Source organism: Danio rerio, chromosome 15 (assembly GCF_052040795.2).
Source record: "Danio rerio strain M-AB ecotype USA chromosome 15, GRCz13ab, whole genome shotgun sequence".
Taxonomy (NCBI): Eukaryota; Metazoa; Chordata; class Actinopteri; order Cypriniformes; family Danionidae; genus Danio; species Danio rerio.
The window spans coordinates 4,043,037-4,062,545 of record NC_141035.1 but is presented as its reverse complement, the minus strand read 5'-3'; the positions used below and the strand labels follow the sequence as shown (position 1 = coordinate 4,062,545).

At 35.9% G+C, this 19,509-nt stretch overlaps 1 protein-coding gene and 1 long non-coding RNA gene across 24 annotated transcripts in view; one reads left to right on the top strand and one right to left on the bottom strand.

The window, feature by feature from the left end:
* Nucleotides 1-136: 136 nt before the first annotated feature.
* On the bottom strand, nucleotides 137-2,695 carry LOC147833560 (uncharacterized). Its single transcript, XR_015509024.1, has 4 exons — nucleotides 2,558-2,695; nucleotides 1,927-2,338; nucleotides 434-1,627; nucleotides 137-365 (listed from the first exon to the last, which is right to left on the bottom strand). It is a non-coding gene; the product is annotated as an uncharacterized LOC147833560 (long non-coding RNA).
* Nucleotides 2,696-4,565: 1,870 nt separating this feature from the next.
* The window catches only part of mindy4b (MINDY family member 4B), a 29,037-nt gene continuing 14,093 nt past the window's right edge, over nucleotides 4,566-19,509 (top strand). For 2 of the 23 annotated variants that reach the window (XR_015508914.1, XM_087283597.1), the window contains exon 1: nucleotides 16,227-16,610. Coding sequence is in view for 11 of the 23 variants with exons in the window: in XM_087283597.1 (XP_087139723.1) it covers nucleotides 16,353-16,610 (258 nt within the window). In the remaining 12 variants the exon portion in view is untranslated. Of the gene's footprint in view, nucleotides 5,061-12,051; nucleotides 12,228-12,354; nucleotides 12,624-12,926; nucleotides 12,991-16,226; nucleotides 16,611-19,509 lie in introns of those variants that run through there. The other 21 variants (XR_015508909.1, XM_087283598.1, XM_087283590.1 and 18 more) reach the window with 21 other exon arrangements.

Sequence of the window (19,509 nt, the reverse complement as noted above, 5' to 3'; positions counted from 1 at the left end):
TAGGTGAGGACGTTCAGGAGTTTTTTTTTCCGGAAAGAACAATCAAACATCTATTCCAAACATTAACCAGAAATGAGCTCTAAAGGGCTGAGCTTTTATTTGTAAACATTTGACTACACACAGTGGGTGAGTATGTATTGTGAACATCTTCGATGCAAACATATGGAGAAACACTTTCGCATGTCAAGATGTACATAATATGTATGTGTGCTGGCGCTCACCAGCTGGTTCACGTGCACACAGATGCATCAAGCAACTTAAAGAAGCAGACCTTGAAGGTAAACAAACAACGGCTTATCATAAGCATCTTATCGATAATTATTTGCACAGTTGGCATTAAGAAGGAACATGGAAACGTTACCTGACTAACATCTAGCAGCTAAATGTGTCTGGAAAATATTCAAAGGCTTTTATCTTCGTAAACAGCGCAGACATGAATGCGTCTAACTGTTCTGATTGGCTAAATTAGACATCTCACGTCAGCACGTTCTAGACGTGAACACTCTTGAAACAGGGAAAGGGGAGGGAAGGAAGGAACTTGAGCATCTCGTTATCAAGTGCTCCGGGAAAAGTTGTTTGTCTCTAGCCGAGGCCGTCTGGCAGGAAAGCCACAGGGAAGCGGAAAGAGAATAAATTTGGGTCAGTATTAGGGTCAATATCTGTCAATTTTGCAAATATCTAATGTCTGACACTGGTCTCCAGGTCTGTCTAAATCTTGTTGCAAAGCTGCTAGTTTCTCCCCAATGTTTTCCAATTTGCGGTCTATAGCCACAGACTAAATACTAACAAAACCTTCTCACCATCATTTCAATCCAGCTGGCCTGCTTGTTGGGGTTTTAAGTCGCACTGACCACTTCCTAAGCCCATCAGCAGAAACCCTATTCTGAGTTCTGAATAGATATCTTAAATATCCTCCAGGGACAGAGCAGCCAGGCACATGACATGCCACTTCTCTCACATGTCCATTATGTATAGAGCTGCAAATGTTCCTGCAGGACAGTTGGGTTCCCCTGAACTTAGACTTCTCGTCGAAAAGATGGTGTCAATTGCATTCAGAGACCAGTTGATCAAATCCGTAATTCCTTATTTGTTTGGAGAGCAGGGCAAGGAAAGCCTCAGATATGCAAATATGTGATGCGGTTGCTGTGGATGTGTGGGATTTTGCCTCATTTGCGTTTTCCTCATTTAGTGTAAAAGCAGTTGTGTTGGCCAATCAGAAAGCATAAAGCTGTGTACGCTGACATCGTGAGACGTAAACTCCGGTTGTAGTTTCTACATGACCGTGCTTTATCCGGAGTTTTGGAAAATCTGGTTAGAGTTTTCAAAAAGTTTGGTTTCAGTCCTGACTGCGTTTTTGTGTGGACAAACAGCGAAACCGTATAGAAAAAAGTACGGCTTTGAAAATACCTGTGTTCGTGTGGACAGGGCCTAAAAAATGTCTAAACAGACTTTTTTGGCTAAAAATCCGTATCATTTGCAAATATTTGAGAAATGCAGCAAAATTACAGCCACCTTCTTTGTGTTCCTACTTGACATAAATTGTTTACTTAAGTACATCACTTTAGTTTTTGTTCTCGTGCTCTGATTTGTTCCCTGCTGAAAAAAAAACAGCTTAAACCAGCCTAGACTGGTTGGCTGGTTTTAGCTGGTCAACCAGGCTGGTTTTAGAGGGGTTTTGGCCACTTCCAGACTAGTTTCCAGCCATTTCCAGCCTGGTCTTAGCTGGTCAGGTTGGCAAATGACCAGCTAAAACCAGTTAAAAACAGCTTGACCAGCCTGGTTTAAGCTGGACATAGCTGGTTTTGGCTGGGCTCCCAGCCTGGCTAGGCTGGTCACGCTGGTTTTAGCTGGTCATCTTCCAGCCTGACCAACTAAGACCAGGCTGGAGACCAGCCTGGAAGTTGCCAAAACCCCTCTAAAACCAGCCTGGTTGACCAGCTAAAACCAGCCAACCAGTCTAGGCTGGTTGAAGCTGGCTATATCAGTAGGGTTGCTGAATAACCAATCAAAGTGCTCTCTTCAACTGACGACCAACGTGATTCTACATGCTGAAACTTGCTCCAAACCATTAGCCAGACCAATGCTAACCAGAAAAATTCCAACAGCTGACCATCGGCTTGGTTTGTTTTACAACAATCTTAACAACAGTCCAAAAATAGACTAGTCATTAAATTTTTAGGTTTCTGTTAGAAGTCCTTCACTGACTGCCCAAATTGAGCATTGCTTTAGCTAAGACATCTACGTTTGGATGTCGACTAGACGTCTTTTAAACAAAAACAATTGTTGCTGGGAAGTGGCATTTGTCTGTATTCATAAAGACAACTCACTTTAAACAGAACTTATATATATATATATATATATATATATATATATATATATATACATATATATATATATATATATATATATATATACATATATATATAATAAAACTATAAATGAGTTCCATCGTTTAATATTAGTTAATGCATTAACTAACAATAAGCAATAGTTTGCTGTAGTCTTTACTCATTTTTGTAAAAAAGGGCTGTTAATCCTTCATGATAGCTCAGGTTACAGGCAGTATTTACTAATAATAAAATCAAACATAATATTGTAAAACGCGAAGTAAGATTAATAAATGCTTCAGAAGTGTTTTGTAAGTTAACAACTGTACTGTATGTTAATAAATAAAACATTTTGGTAAAGTCTTGGCTACACGTTGAATATTTTGTATTTTAAAAGCACTGTCACTTCACAGCAAAGGGTTGATAGTTTGAGTCCCAGCTCGGCCATCTCTGTGTGGATTTTGCATGTTCTCCCCGTGTTTGCGTGGGTTTCCTTTGGGTACTCCAGTTTCAAAAAACATGGGAATTAAAAAACTATGTAAATCAAAAAGCTTGTCCTGTATGTTTAGCTATTTGATGAATATTATGCTCATGAGTTGTGATTGTTAGGATGTAGGATGAGAGGGGCCAAAAATATTAACAATTACAAGCAGAAAACACAATGATGTACTTGCAGCTTCAATTCTGAAAGCAGCTCACTATAAACTTCAGTGCCTTTACTCATAATAAATCTGTATCTTCAATGGCTTGTTTTTATTTGTATAAACATACAGTACATTTTCTGAACGCTGGATCGATATAGCAGGTTTTAAATGAATAGTTCACCCAAAAAATGAAACTTTACAGTTACTTACCTTCAGGCCTTTAAAGAAATATTGTAGATCACATTTTTCTGTCAGTAGATTACATTAAAGAGGAGTTTAGCTGAATCTGCGGTCATTGGAGATTTATATAATGCAAAGAGTCAAGTTTTAAAAAAATAAACATAAACACAGGCAAATCTAAATCAATGCCTATGGCTCCTGATGATACACTGAGGTCCTATAAAGAAATAACAATCATCAATGCAAGATATTGAACATAATTTACAATATTATTGACCTTATTCTAAAATGCGGAAGTGCACCTGTTTTTGCGATTGTCTTAGAACTTCCGATTCAGTCGAATATGGGAGAAATGACTAGGAATAATAAACGGCAGAAAACGGTCAAACTACTCGCTCTACAAACAAATGTTTGCATGACTATACAGACCAAGTAGAATAATATAATAAGAAAATATCAAATTGCAACATCAAGCAGCGTATCGAGCAGTTTTTAACGTCAAAAAACGAATGGAAGTGAATGAGACCGGAAGTCTCAAGCCAAAAAGATTGAAATGGCAGCGCCCGCTCGTCGGTGGAGAATAAGGTGATATAACACACAGCCTGGGCAAAAAAAAAAAAAAAAAATCAAGAGCATGAGTGTCAAGAGCATGAGCTTCGTTTCTTGATGATACAGTTGTGCTCAAAGGTTTACATACCCCTTGAGGAACTTGCCAAAATGTGAATAACTTAAACAAAATAAGAGAGATCGTACAAAATGCATGATCATTTCTATTTAGATATTTTACATAAAATATGTTTACATATAGTTCACTACACAAAAATCTAGCTTAAATTAGTAAAATACCCCCCTGCAAAAGTTTGCACACCTTTGGTTTTCAATACAGTGTGTGGTTTTCTGATTGGGAGTCTCAAACACAACTGTTAAAAAAGGTTTAAACTCTCACTGATGCTCCAGAAGGAAAACAAGGCAATTCCCTTCAGAGTCTTCCCTTCAGAGGTGACCTATTCTGCAAAAATCACTTTTATGATGGGTTTAAACACACTTATTAAAGGTTAAACTATGTTAATTAGGTTAACTAGGCAGGTTAGGGTAATTAGGCAAGTTATTGTATGATGATGGCTGCACTGTAGACTATCGAGAAAAATATAGCTTAAAGGGGCTAATAATTTTGACTTTAAAATGTTTTTAAAAAAATTTAAAACTGCTTTCATTCTAGCCAAAATACAACAAATATTACTTTATCCAAAAGGAAAAAATATTATCAGACATACTGTGAAAATTTCCTTGCTCTGTTAAACATCATTTGGGAAATATTTAAAAAAAAAATAAAAATTCAAAGGGGGCTAATAATTCTGACTTCAACTGTATATAAATATATATAAATGCCACAATTTGGATTAAAGGCTAAAATGAGCAGTTCTGAATAGTTCTAAAACATTATTTATGGGTTAAAATGAGTGGAAACTTCACATACACACTATAGGCACATCAGAGATTTATTTTACATCTTGTAATAGGTCATAGGCATAATAGGCATAATAGGCCCCCTTTAATATTCTACAGAAGACAAAAATTATGTATTTGGTCAATGACCTAAATTTTCATTTCTGAGAGAACTATCCCTTTACCCATCCAAAGACAATACAGTGAAAGAAGAGAGAAGCAGCTCTCATCACTCATGACATCACTAAACAGCACTGCTTTGTTCGCACTGAATTCAAACCAAACAGAAAAGAAAAGTCCTCCTCCTGCTGCCAGGAAAGAGTACAGTCAAAAGCGTCTTTCTGTCATGTGCGGAATATAAAGTGTCGGGTTTATAAGCCTTGTCTCGTCGACCTCTTTCACACTGAGGTTTGAAGGATTCTCACCAGAGTTTGGCAGTTCAGCGATCATGGCGACAGATAAGGTAAGATTCTCAGACATGTGTTACTGCTGTGCTAATCGAATGCAGAGCTGACAGGAAGCTACGTTTTGGTTTGCGGTTTGTGGCCGACGTAGACTGACACCGTTTTTAAATGAGTGATAAATAAATGGCAACTGAAATACATTTCAAGCAGCTTCTGTTTAAACATAAGTCTAAATGTTATGTGCCATTACATATTTAAAAAGTATCTCTAGCTCTTTTAAAGAAATGAAAAGGATTTTCAAGTTTATTAACAAAATTAATATTGTTTTCTTCAGTTTTTATTTTATTTCTTTATTTTCTTTCACTTAATTTGCAAATTGGGATACTGTTTTAGTTTAGTCCCTGCTAAAAAATCCAGCTTAAACCAGCCTAGGCTGGTTGGCTGGTTTTAGCTGGTCGACCAGGCTGGTTTTAGAGGGGTTTTGGCCATTTCCAGGCTGGTTTCCAGCCATTTCCAGCCTGGTCTTAGCTGGTCAGGCTGGAAAATGACCAACTAAATCCAGCTAAAACCAGCTTGACCAGCCTGGTTTAAGCTGGACATAGCTGGTTTTGGCTGGGCTCCCAGCCTGGCTAGGCTGGTCACGCTGGTTTTAGCTGGTCATCTCCCAGCCTAACCAGCTAAGACCAAAACCCCTCTAAAACCAGCCTGGTTGACCAGCTAAAACCAGCCAATCAGCCTAGGCTGGTTTAAGCTGGATTTTTCAGCAGGGGTGTGTGTGTGTGTGTACATATATGATCAATATCACACTCTTAGCAGTGCAATTTGGCTGTATATCGACACTGGTTGGAGGTGTGCGTTGTGTCCCACTAGTGACTATATACAGCCATATCGCACTGCTACGAGTGTGATATTGTGTTTACTGTATACAACAGTTTCACAGCATAATCGTGTACATAAAAATGAAGATCAAACATGGAGAGCCTACAAACCCTTTTGTCTGAGGAACTACTTTCTTCTGCCGTTCATTCACATCTGCAGCTGACGTCAGAACAACAGAAACCGTTGCTACCTCACCAATATCATATTAAAGGTAGCATTTGAATGATTCTCTAGCGTAATGTCTAAAGTGATGACAAAACAGGTGATTTTGCTCACATTTTAAGATTACAAAGCTGAACGGGATGAAATGCCATCAGTCTACAGAGATATCTGTTGCAATCGAGAGATCACAACAATTAACAGTGAAAAAGTCAAAGCAAAGCAAACACGAGCAGATTACTAGGGTATAAATACATCGCTACAACATACACAAGAGAGAGATCGACTTAGAATATCACGTACCTGTTTTATTATGACTTGATCAGCTGTAGCTTGAATTTTAAGTTATTCCTCCCCTAAGTACATATTATGTGGTCTCTGTTGCCATCTTGTGGCAGAACTTCAACCGTCTTTGCTCTGCTCAAAGACAGGCTGATGGCCGCCAATGTGCTGAATCTCTAAAATTATAAACATGTAAATATAGGCACTATCCTTATAAATAAACTGCATAGTTGCAAACTAAACAACTACATTCTTGCCTAAGAAGCCTCAAAAGTACATGATGTTGTCCAACAGCTGCAATATTTGTCCAACTATAGTGAGTTTATTCACTCTATGAGGGCGGAGTAATACACAAGGGTGAAGAGGCTGTACGAGTGCTGTTATTGCAGAATATTACACGGCAATCAACAGTTTGCAATCAGATTCAAGCAGACTCAGACAGAGGTTTTTTAATTAACTAGGTTAACTAGGCACGTTAGAGTAATTAGTTATTGTATAACAATGGTTTGTTATATAAATGAACGAATTATTATTATTATTATTCTGTAGACTAACAAAAAAAAAGCTTAAAAATTCAAAACTGCTGATATATAAATATATAAATATATATATATATATATATATATATATATATATATATATATATATATATATATATATATAATCAAAAGTGAATTACTTGAATTTTCCTAAAAGTGTTTTTGTCTTTAATTATAATATTGTTTACTACAATATATATATATATATATATATATATATATATATATATATATATATATATATATATATATATATAATAAATTATAATAGTTTTATTCCATTTTTAGTTACTTTTTGTACATCAACTTAAACTAACTGCAAATGTTGCATTACTGTGTAGCTGAAATAAAATAAGTCTAACCTTTTTCTCATAATGTTATTTTATTTATTTATTGCGTTGTTGCTTAAAATAATAAATCTGATCATCTTAAAATGTGCTTCATTAATAACCATTGCACTGTGTTTAGGACTTGTTAATCTTTTTACAAATTGTCACCATTTTCTTACCGGAGCTCATGAACAGATGTAGAAAACAGTACTATTTGTCTCTTTTTCTGGTTAACCAGAAAGTTTTCATCATATGTCAGCATTTTGTCTTCTTTGATATTTGATATGCATCAGTGACTGCCTGATGTGCTTCAAATGCATATTTGGTAACGCTTTCTTTTTTCGTTAGTATTTGTGCTTTTGTTACTGTAATCTGTGACAGGTTTGACAAAAGTTTGACAAAATACTGTATTTGATATGTTTATTGCTATAATGCACCAGCAGATGGCACTGGAGGAAAAGTTAAGAGAATATATTTGAGTAGACTAGGGTTTAAAAAAAATAAATGAAATAAAATAAAGGTTTAAATTTACAGTGGACGGCAAAATTATTAGTCCATCTGTGAAATTTTCCCACGTTCAATAAACTGTAAAAATTCTTGTTGACTAAATTATTTTAGTTTAAAAAAAATAATTTGCAGTCATCTCAACTTCCTAAAAAATCTAAATAAAAATATTAATTTCATCACTTTTTGTCTTGTCATTTTTTATAGAGCAGAGCAAAAAAATTTCCACAGAATTCCCTATTATGTTTTATTTCTGGAGAAAGTCTTTTTCCTCTTTAGTTTAGCTGGACTTGTGTGCATATATATATATATAATTTTTTTTTCAAGTTTGATATTATTAGTCCCCTTAAGAATTTATTTTTTTCCCCAGATTGGATACAAAAGAAAGAGCTGCCCTTTAATGATTTTCTTAACTAGTATTTTGCAAAATAAGTGTCATTGTAGCAAAAACAAAAGGAATGAGATATTAAAAATTTGCTATTAGGACAACTGTGTTTAAAAAGCATTAAAAAATCTCTCCTTTAAACAGCACTAGGGGAATATTTCAAACAGGGCTTGCAAAAAACTGCTAGCCAGATGTCCAGGGGCTATTATATTTTCCAGTCGAGCTACCAAAAATTATTCCACACTGCCCATTAGACTATCAATATATATATATATATATATATATATATATATATATATATATATATATATATATATATATATATATATATATATATATATATATATATATATAGCAGCGGGGTAAAAGAAATTTAAATGAAATGAAACAGAAAACACAAATTATGTTGCTTCCTAAATACTGTACAAAAAAAAGGCTAATAATGATCATTATTTGCGTTACACATATCTAAAAATGGGCAGCGCGGTAGTGCAGTGGGTAGTGCCTCACAGCAAGAATGTCGCTGGTTTGAGCCTTGGCCGGGCCAGTTGGCATTTTGGTGTGGAGTTTGCATGTTCTCCCCATGTTGGCACGGGTTTCCTCAGGGTGCTCCAGTATCTCCCACAGTCCTCAAACATGTGCTATACTGTTGGTATATACTTATTCAATTCCATAAACACAGCGCATTTCTCCCAAAAATGTCTATTAGATGTTAAATTGACATTAGTAATATGTCTTTAAGATTGTTTAGCAGACACTTTTAAGATGTTTATCAGACCTTTGAACACAGCAGATGTTATCCAGACCAAACAATCTTTGAAATACATATTGAAGTCATACGTGAGCTATCAGATAAACATTTCACTTACGGATAATTATAGGACAAACAAATGTTTTCGTTAGCTAATTCAAGCTTATTCGCTTGATGAATAAATGTAACAGCCTAATTAACTAATAGGGTTATACTTGGAAAGAGGTTAGCTAAGGTTGCACTTAGCATCATCAGCATGTATTATGTATGTTTACTAGGTATAATAGGATACATGGAGTAGGTGTTACTAGGAAAAACACACACATTACCAGTGTGATAGCTTGTCACGTTTTAGTAGACTACACTCAAAACAATAATGTTTGCTGTTTGTTCAAACTACTTACTTCAAAAGAGCTGAAACAACATAATTCTTGAGTTTTTTTTTTTTTTTGGGGGAGGACAAGTTAAATTTTTTATGTTCAATCCACTTAAATTTGTAAAAACTAATATGTTTACTTAATTCCTTTCCAAATTGATTGAGTGCAACCCAATGTTCTACATATAACCACTTTGTTAGCAGATGTTTATATCTGAAAGACATATTTATTTGAGGTCTTGCTGATCTTAGACGTCACATTTCAGATGTTAAAGTGATTCGTAATGGCTTTGAGATGTTTCAAATACAACGTTCTGTCACACAACCAGCGATCGCTCTCCAGACATCGCTGGTTCTCACACGAACACCAGGACTACACTTCCGCATTTCCCAGGACTACATATTCATACATGCACTTCTCCCAGACACTCACGCCTGCTCAAACATCTAGCTTGATTGCATTCACCAGCTGCATCTTGTCAGAGACTGATATCACACCACTTATAAGCCACTCATGAACCCATCCAGTTTGCAGAGTCTTGTTTACTACTCCAGTGAAATTACAGCGCGTTTCTCCCTGTCTTGTTTCTCTGTGTTCGAACCTAGCCTTGTATCCTTGTTATCCTGTTTAGACGCCAGCCTTTCAACCTATTCCTTGTTTATATGATTACGACTCTGGATTTGCCTGCACATACCCGATTGTACCTGATTTGACCACTGCTTGCCTGACGCTGAATAAACCTGCATATTGGATCTTACCTCAGTTGTATCTGTCACTCCCTCCTCCCGTCGTTGCACATTCATTCAGCAGACCTATTAAGAAGTTTATCAGACCTTTAAACAGAGCAGCAACGATGTTTAAAATACATCTCGGAGACACACATGTGCTATCTGTTCGGTTCATTTTTATTTCTGCATCGCTTTTACAATGTAGATTGTGTCAAAGCAGCTTACCATACATGAAGAAAACAAGATAAAATATTTAAAATTGCAGTATATAACAGCAAGTCAGTCTATGTTTATCAGAAACCTGCCTAAAAAGAGACAATTACATTATCATAAACGAATCTGCACCTGAAGGATATTATTAACAATAACAGAATAATCAAATATTAATAATAAATACAGTAATATTTCCTTATTTTCTGTAAAACCAAACTGGAAATCGAGTGTGTGGATTTCCAGGATAAACTGCAATCCTTAGAAAGTAGATTTAACTACCTAAGAATTTAAATTACCACTGCCACAGAGTTTATATGGGACCCACTATAAAAGTGTTAAAATAACACTTCTGAAAGAGTTAACATCATCAACACTCTGAGAGTGTTAATTAGCAAACTCTTAGTTTAAAATATTAACACCACAAAGGGTCAGTGTTATGTGTTTACACTCTTAGGTCAAATTTTCATCACCGCACAGAAATAAAAAATAATATATTGTTTAATATCGGCAACTCATTATTAACTATTCGGTTAATGTTTAAGAAAAAACAATTTAAAACAGTAGCAAACCGCATTTTGTCGTATTTTAACCAAAAGGAGCCGTTTTAAGTATTAAAACAGTATCCCGTTTTAAGACAGCTTTATTTTCTTTAGTTTTAATGTAACAGCTAATACAGATCAAAATAAGGATGAAAATTAGATTAAATTAATTAGAAAAAAATTTATTAAATTAAAGATTAAATTATATGTTTATTACTATCAGATAATAAAGTTCAGTACAGATATACAGTTTGACAGGAAGATTTTCTCAACACTGTAAACATAATAGTTCAATATCAATAACTAATTTCTAATAACTGATTTCTTTTATCTTTGTGCTATATATGCTTCAAGATACCAGTAATCAGCTTAAAGTGACATTTAAAGGCTTGACGAGATTAATTAGGTTAAGTCACTGTAGTTTGTTCTTTAGACAATGCATATTTCTTAGGAGGGCTAATAATTTTGACCTTAAAATGTTTTTTTTTTTTCATATGAAAAACTGCTTTTATTGTAGCTGAACTAAAATAAATAAGACTTTCTCCAGAAGAAAAAAATATTACAGAAAATACCAACACAATCTCACGGCAATTCGTAACTTTTTGATTTAGTGGCTAATGTGTATGAATTCGTACGATCTAATTCATACAATTTAGTACGGTTTGCTCATCCCCCAATGACGGTTGGGTTTAGGGGGTGGGGTTTGGTGCCACGCCTCCTTTTTAAAATCGTACAATTTCGTACGACTAAACTGGCAAAATTAAAAATACTTATGTTTTCTTGTGAGATCAGGATGGAAATACTGTGAAAAGTCCTTTGCTCTGTTAAAACATCATTTGGGAAATATTTGAAAAAAAAAATCATTAATAAATAAATAAATTCACAGAAAAGTTAATAGTTTTGACTTAGCTGTATGCTCTGCAACATATTTAATCAGTTTATTTTAAAAGATTAGGATGAAATTCGATATCTTTTTTTACAAGGCTACCTTGTGTAAAGTATCTACACTGTAAAAAAAATCCTTGTTGCCTTCAATTTTTTAAGCTGAATCAAATTAACCTTGAGTCCACTGAACTTTTATTATGTTAAACTGACTTAAAACTGCTAGCATAACTTAGAAAATTAAGTTAGAACATGAGCTTAGTTTAATTTACAATGACCTAAAAACATGCTGTCAAGACTAATTCATCATTTATTTTAACAGTGTAGGTAACAAATAAAATAATTACAAAGATATGTTTCAGAAGGAACTCTAATTTTAATTAACTTAGCATGTTGCTGCCGCTTCATCTTCTGCACAACCCTCAGAGAAAACCGCAAAAAGGTGTCACTTATTTATTCTTTTGTTTTGTGTACCTGGGGGAGCTGTGAGTGTGAACTCGAGTCCGGAAAGTGAGCGAAGACTGCTGTGATGTTTGCTGTCACCCGCAGATGGACGCGAATGGGGAACTGGATGAGATCCTGCAGCGGGTCGCGGATCTGCAGAAATGGAGGGACGTTTTTGACTCCCGCGGGTACGCGCTCTTCAGTCTCTTTCTGAGGTAAAGTCTAGAAGGGATACAGCTGCGGATATTCAAGTCAATGTATATGACACTAACTTTTTACATTACTGTGAGGGGTAAGTTTAGGGTTGGGGTGGGTTTATTCGTTAATAAAATACAATCTAATGGATAATTTAATAAATAATATGAATAATACTGGGTATAATTACTGTTTAACATTATTATGATCGTTGCGTTTAGGGTTGGGGTAAGGATATACATTATAAAATACAATTAATGGGCAATTTAATAAAGTACATAAATAATTATCGTTATAACTTCCAGCCACAGCTGTATCTCTTCTATCACGTCTTTCCCTGCTCTACGAGTCGTCCTCCATGTTTAATTAACCTTTGTTTACCTTACAGGTTAGAGCTACAACAAGGATGTGTTAAAGTAAGTCTTTGACGTTGTTTTGTGCTTTTATTAAGGTGTTTACACTGGATTCGTTCACTGGCGCTGTTTTGTCGCGTGTGTATATTCCAACAGTCACGCAACAAGATGTAAATAAATGTAATTGTCACCTTGTCATGCTAAATAAGCGGTGAATGTTTTTGGTCACGCGTAATGCATGTTTGTTTCCCTTAATTAAACTATAAACACATTTACAGATTGATATTGCTTTATGATTACCTAAATCTCTAGTTAAAAAAACACATGCATCAATATACTGTCAACATTTACTCTCTGTGAATTTAGGGTACACGGTTTTACTGCAGATGTCACATACTGTTGGAATTGTTTTCTACAGCAAAGGTATGAAGTAAGCAACAGGACATTTATTATTTATCCCACCAGATCCAAATGTGCTTTTGTTTTTATTTTCTCTCACCAAAATTTGACTGTTGCTTTTTTTATTAATAATTTTGACCGGATATGTCAAAAAGAAACATAAAATAAGTGTAAAACTCGTGTCCTCTATATGGTTTTCAATCATGTAGATGCCACAGACCCCCCAAATATGACAATGCTTGTGAGCAAAACTCTATCCAAGAATATAAAAAACACTTTTTTTTATTCATTCAGCCACAGTGGAATGAACCGCCAACTTATCCAGCATGTGTTTTACACAGCAAATGCCCTTCCAGTGGTAAACACCCATCACTGGTAAACATCCATACACACTCATTCCCACACAAAACACTACAGCCAATTTAGTTTATTCAATTCACCTATAGCGAATGTCTTTGGACTGGTTGGGGAAACGGGAGCACTCAGAGGAAACCAACATGAATACGAGGAGAACATGCAAACACACAGAAATGACAACTGGTCCAGCCGGGGCTCGAATTAGCGACCTTCTTGCTGTGAGGCGATCATGCTACCCACTGCACCACCGTGACGCTGACTCGTTTTATTAAAATACTAAATCTAAAGATGGTGCGAAGCAGTGGTGCAGTAGGTAGTGCTGTCCCCTCACAGCAAGAAGGTCGCTAGGTCGCTGGTTCAAGCCTCGGCTCAGTTGTCGTATCTGTGTGGTGTTTGCATGTTCTCCCTGCGTTCGCGTGGGTTTCTTCCGGGTGCTCCGGTTTCCCCCACAGTCCAAAGACATGTGGTACAGGTGAATTGGGTAGGCTAAATTGTCTGTAGTGTGTGTGTGTGTGTGTATGAATGTGTGTGTGGATGTTTCCCAGAGATGGGTTGCGGCTGGAAGGGCATCCGCTGCGTAAAAAACTTGCTGGATAAGTTGGCGGTTCATTCTGCTGTGGCGAACCCAGATTAATAAAGGGACTAAGCCGACAAGAAAATGAATGAATGAATGAATAAATCCAAAGATATAAATGTACAGTTCTAACTTTACTTTTTTTCTAGAAATTCGAAGTTTGGTTTAAAATTAAAGTTAATTTAAAATTAATGAGTTAAAAAGAGTCAAAAGTTTCTTTAATGACTACCAAAATTATAGGCCTATGTCATGTCTCAGTGTCTCCCAAACATTGATTTATTTGCAGTGGCCCACCATATTATGAAAACTATCCACCAGAAAAAGATTTTCCAAAAGGCTTTGACTTTTTAAACAATAAATATGAGCACTGCAGTTTTAAAATTGCGATGCAGAAATTTTGGTAACATTTTATTTCGATGGTCCATTTGAGTATTAGTAGACACTCTGCTATATATCTGTTGATACTGTGGCTAAACAGACATTTAACTGACTATAAAAGACTTTGCAAGTACATGTCATCTTACACTAACCATAATTATATCCCCAACCTAACAGTCTACTTATAATCGAGTGAGAATTAATTGCATTGTAACTTAAATTCAACAAACGGACCATCAAAATGAAGTGTGACCGATTTTTTTTTTTTTAAAGGGATAGTTCCCTTACGAAAACAAAATACTTACCATTTAATGATCTAGGCATAGGCCGGTGTAAGATTCTGACAGTATAATACTCTTGTATAAAAATATCACGGTTTCACAATATTGTGATTACTGCTTTTAAATGTATTCTTTTTAATATATTCTCCCCACCCCCACTCTCTTGAACACAATATATTTTATTTGAAAAACATTTAATATATTTTAGAGCAGTAAACATGTCAGGTTAAATAATTAAAATCATTAATTAACTTTTGCTGTCTTTATTAGTTTCAAAAACAGCTTTCTTTACACTATAAAATGGCTTCTTTGGATATCTTTTCTGCTGGAGAAAAAAAAAAAAAAAAACTTAAAGTGCTTAAAAAACTAAAAAAAAAAAAAAAAAAAAAACTTGACTTTTCCAAACCGCAATAAACCTTGAAACTGGTCATCGCCCCATGCCTATACTGACCCTTAAATAGCTCCAAAACTTTACGAGTTTATTTGTTGGTTTGTTTTGAACACAGAAGAAGGTACAGTATTTTGAAGAATGTCGGTAACCATTTCCATCCATATAGGAAAAAAATCCTCTGTAAAAAGTGATTATTTACTTTACTTTAAAAAGTGAGTAAACCAATTGATACTTGGAACTTTTAGGTCGATTTAACTTAATTTTTATGCACATACAGACATTATGCACATAGTTTTACCTGACCTACCTGAGCTCAAACTCCCCTCTCTCCCTGCAAATGGAAGGGAGCCCTGGGCTCGAGGATTTTATGAGCTCAGGGCTGTCTCCAGGGATAGTATGTCAAACACACTTTATAATCAATTATCAGCTAAGTGCTTTAGTAAATTATATGTTTTTTACACTATATACAGTTGAAGTCAGATTTATTAGCCCCCCTGTATTATTAGCGCCTCTGTTTATTTTTTCCCCCAATTTCTGTTTAATGGAGGGAAGATTGTTTCAGCACATTTCTAAGCATAATAGTTTTAAAAACCTATTTCTAATAACTGATTTATTTTATCTTTGACATGATGACAGTAAATAATATTTTACTTGATATTTTTCAAGACACTTCTATACAGCTTAAAGTGACATTTAAAGGCTTAACTAGGTTAATTAGGTAAACTAGGCAGGTTAGGGTAATTAGGCAAGTTATTGTATAACGATGGTTTGTTCTGTAGACTATCGAAAAAAAATAGCTTAAAGAGGCTAATAATTTTGTCCCAAAAATGGCTTTAAAAATTTTTTAAACTGCTTTTATTCTAGCCGAAATAAAACAAATAAGACTTTCTCCAGAAGAAAAAATATTATCAGACATGCTGTGAAAATTTCCTTGCTCTGGTAAACATCATTTGATAAATTTTTAAAAAAGGGGAAAAAAAAATCTAAAGGGGGCTAATAATTCTGACTTCAACTATATATATATATATATATATATATATATATATATATATATATATATATATATATATATATATATATATATATATATATACATTCAGTCTTTTGTACAACGCCTAAAAAAAATACCATTTAAGAAACAGAAGTTTATAAAGCAAAGGTCAACCAAAAGCTCAATACTTTATTTCTGGCACATTCTGTTGTGCTCATGCAGCTGCTTTTAATACAAGAATCTGTCTAAATGTTCCAGTTAGAAATGTAACATCCTCTGTCTCAATCTTATGAAGTCTGTGAAGGTTGAAGTCTGATCTTTCCATAACTGATACTGCTCTCTGGGGGGCTGCATATCAACTTTCCCATGACATGCAGGCAGCCAATAAGAGCTCAGTATACTATGATCCTGTGTGTCTGTCATGCTCTCGACAAACTCAGTCTTGCAGACTAGGGGAGAGAGAGAGCTGTTTGCCCTAGGTACCACGCTAAATGGAAAACATTATACTTGGTGTATCGTTAATGCCATGCGTGCAACCGAATTTACATGTAACAGTACAGTGCATGTGAAGGCCATCATGACGGATTATCAGGACATTCTGCAAAACATCAAGAGTTTGCAGCACTCCAAATTGAGCTACATAGAGCTTCTTCAAGAGGAGGTGAAGAGAAACAGAGATGTGAGTTATTTTCTGATTTATATATATATTAGAGCTGCACGATTCTGGCTAAAATGAGAATCTGGATTTTTTTTGCTTAAAATAAAGATCACGATTTTCTCACGATTCTGTAGATGTAAAACAAAGGTATGGTAAAAACAAACAAATGGCACAACATAAGATAATAATATTATGTGTAGGTCTACAGTTTTTTACAAATAATTCTATTCTACTTTTAATAACTCTGATGTTGAATTATTATGTTTGAGATATATGCTTGCAATCTGTCATATTAGACAATTTTATTCACTGGTAAAATCAGACTTTTGCCATTATCAGATTATATTCAACAATATATAGGCTAGAGTAGTTATACTGACATTGTAAACATTTATTTTCATGCACAACTGTGGGTTCACGATGAAAGAAAAAACATATAAGTGCTTGTCATAATCATAACTTTAAAATGCGATTTGATCATTTAAATGAAGTGCACACTTTCGGTTTCATTTTGACTGCTAAGTGCTTGTTCATACTTCCGCGTGGCTCCCAAACGATCACTCTGTGCCACAACCTGAATATTATTTACAACTGTATTACCTGTTACTCGCAACATTTGCAGGTTCTGTACACTAAAGGAGATGCACCCTCGTCTATCATTAAGTTGAGCGCGTGCACGCCCTCTCTGTGATAACAGCTCACATGTCACGTGTGATTTTTCCAGCTGCGAAAACATCATTATACTGTATGAAGACAAAAATGACATTTTTAGGTGAATTATAACTTAAAAATACATTATGTGACTCATTCGACATCATTTGGAGATGTCAATGTCACTGAGCAACGTCTGTGAAACAATGAAAAGACTGCTGCAGCCGCGTTTTCTTCTCTCCTGAACTTGAAAATATGATTGGCAGAATCGTAGAAATGCTGGATTAAGATCGTCTAGGGGGTCGAGTGGAGATCGCGATCTTTTAACAATTAATTGTGCAGCTCTAATATATATATATATATATATATATATATATATATATATATATATATATATATATATATATATATATATACAGCAATTCCGTGCAAATGTCAACCTTGCCATGAAAAATATAAGTTTTCACCAAAATACAGAAACCGTTTCTAGGTTTTTTTGTGTAAGCAAATATTTTACAGTACTTTAGAAATACTCAAAAATGCCTGTCAATGTTTTTAAACTATTCTATTTGATTTACCAAGTGGCAATTTTACATCTGTCACATCCATAACGACACTTTTTCTTCATGTGAAAATATTAAATAAAATATATAGAGATAATTTATATTTATATATTTAATTTATGAAGAGCCAACTCTTTTTCCTTGTATTATGATTGTTTATTTTGGGTTGTGCAGTTTAATTTACAGAATTTCTACAAAGTATGTTGTATACTGTTGCGAGGCAGTGGTAGCCTCACAGCAAGAAGGTCGCTGGGTCCCTCGGCTCAGTTGGCGTTTCTGTGTGGAGTTTGCATGTTCTTTCTGCGTTTGCGTGGGTTTCCTCCAGGTGCTGGAGTCCAAAGACATGCGGTACAGGTGAATTGGGTAGGCTACAATTTACGTAGTGTACGAGTGTGTGTGTGTGTGTGAATGTGTGTGTGTATGTTTCCCAGAGATGGGCATCCGCTGCGTAAAAAAAACAACTTGCTGGATAAGTTGGCGGTTCATTCCGCTGTGGCGACCCCAGATTAATAAAGGGACGAAGCCGACAAGAAAATGAATAAATGAATGTTGATTACTGTAAACCCGCAGACTTTTTTGTCACAATCATAACACATGTTTATTTTCCACATTTAAAGTACAAAACATGTGTACAGATTTTTCTGGTCTCTTAACTCTGTAGTCAGTTGTACTGGAAAATATAAACAAAAGTTTCAATATATTGTTAACAAATGCTTCCTATGCAAATTTATGTTTTGAGTTTTTACTGCAAATGTCACATCCATAACGCTGGAATTGCTCATGTCTATATAGAGGGAGGATGGCTGCGGAGCAGTGATAGATGTCGCAGTGGGACATAATTGGAGCAGTCACTACAGCTGCCAGTGGCTTAGCAGTCTTGGCCCACCTGTAGAACTTCTTGATAGCGATTGAATGCTCCTTCACCGCCAAGAGCTCTAAGGACATCCCTCATATCTGCCATGTTCAACAAGAGGTGGCGCTTCTGGATCACAAGTGTGCCCATCACCTTCCCCAAGGCAAGGGTGGCCGCTTTGGTTATGATCAACGCAAAGTCAATCACCATCCTGAGGTTGTGCATGACCCCTGGGAAAGGATCTCTCATTTACAGATCGGCCAATACTTGCTCTTGGTAGAGCTGATAAGTGGCTATCGCATGCAATGCAGAAGTGGCCTGGCCTGCAGCAGTGTAGGCTCAGGCCACAAGTGATACAGAAAGCATACAAGTCTTGGATAGGAGATGGGGCTCATTCTGCCAGGCAGAGGCATCTTGTGGGCAAAGGTTGGCTGGAATTGCTCTCTCGACCTGGGGAATGGCCACATAGCCCTTCCCCGCCTTGCTGTCAAGGGCGGTGAGGCCGGAGGTGATTACCAACCAGGTTGATAAGGGACCCTCCCAAGCCTGCATAAGTTTGTCATGCATCTCCCAACAGAAGAGGTCAGGGGGCCAAGAGGGTTTTAGGCTCTTCTTAGCCCCCACGTAGCAGGCCTCTAAACAGTCCAGCTGTTAGAGGCCACGGAACCTCCAGACCAACTGCCTAGGCTGCCTGGAAAACTGTAGCCACCATATACGACTCCACATTCGAAGAAGGGGAATATGGAAGGCAGAAGCGTATCCAAACTTTCATCCGATATGGACAACTCACCCTCCGATGCCGCGATAGACATCTGCTCACTTGTTTCATTGAATGATAAAGCGCCAATCCCCG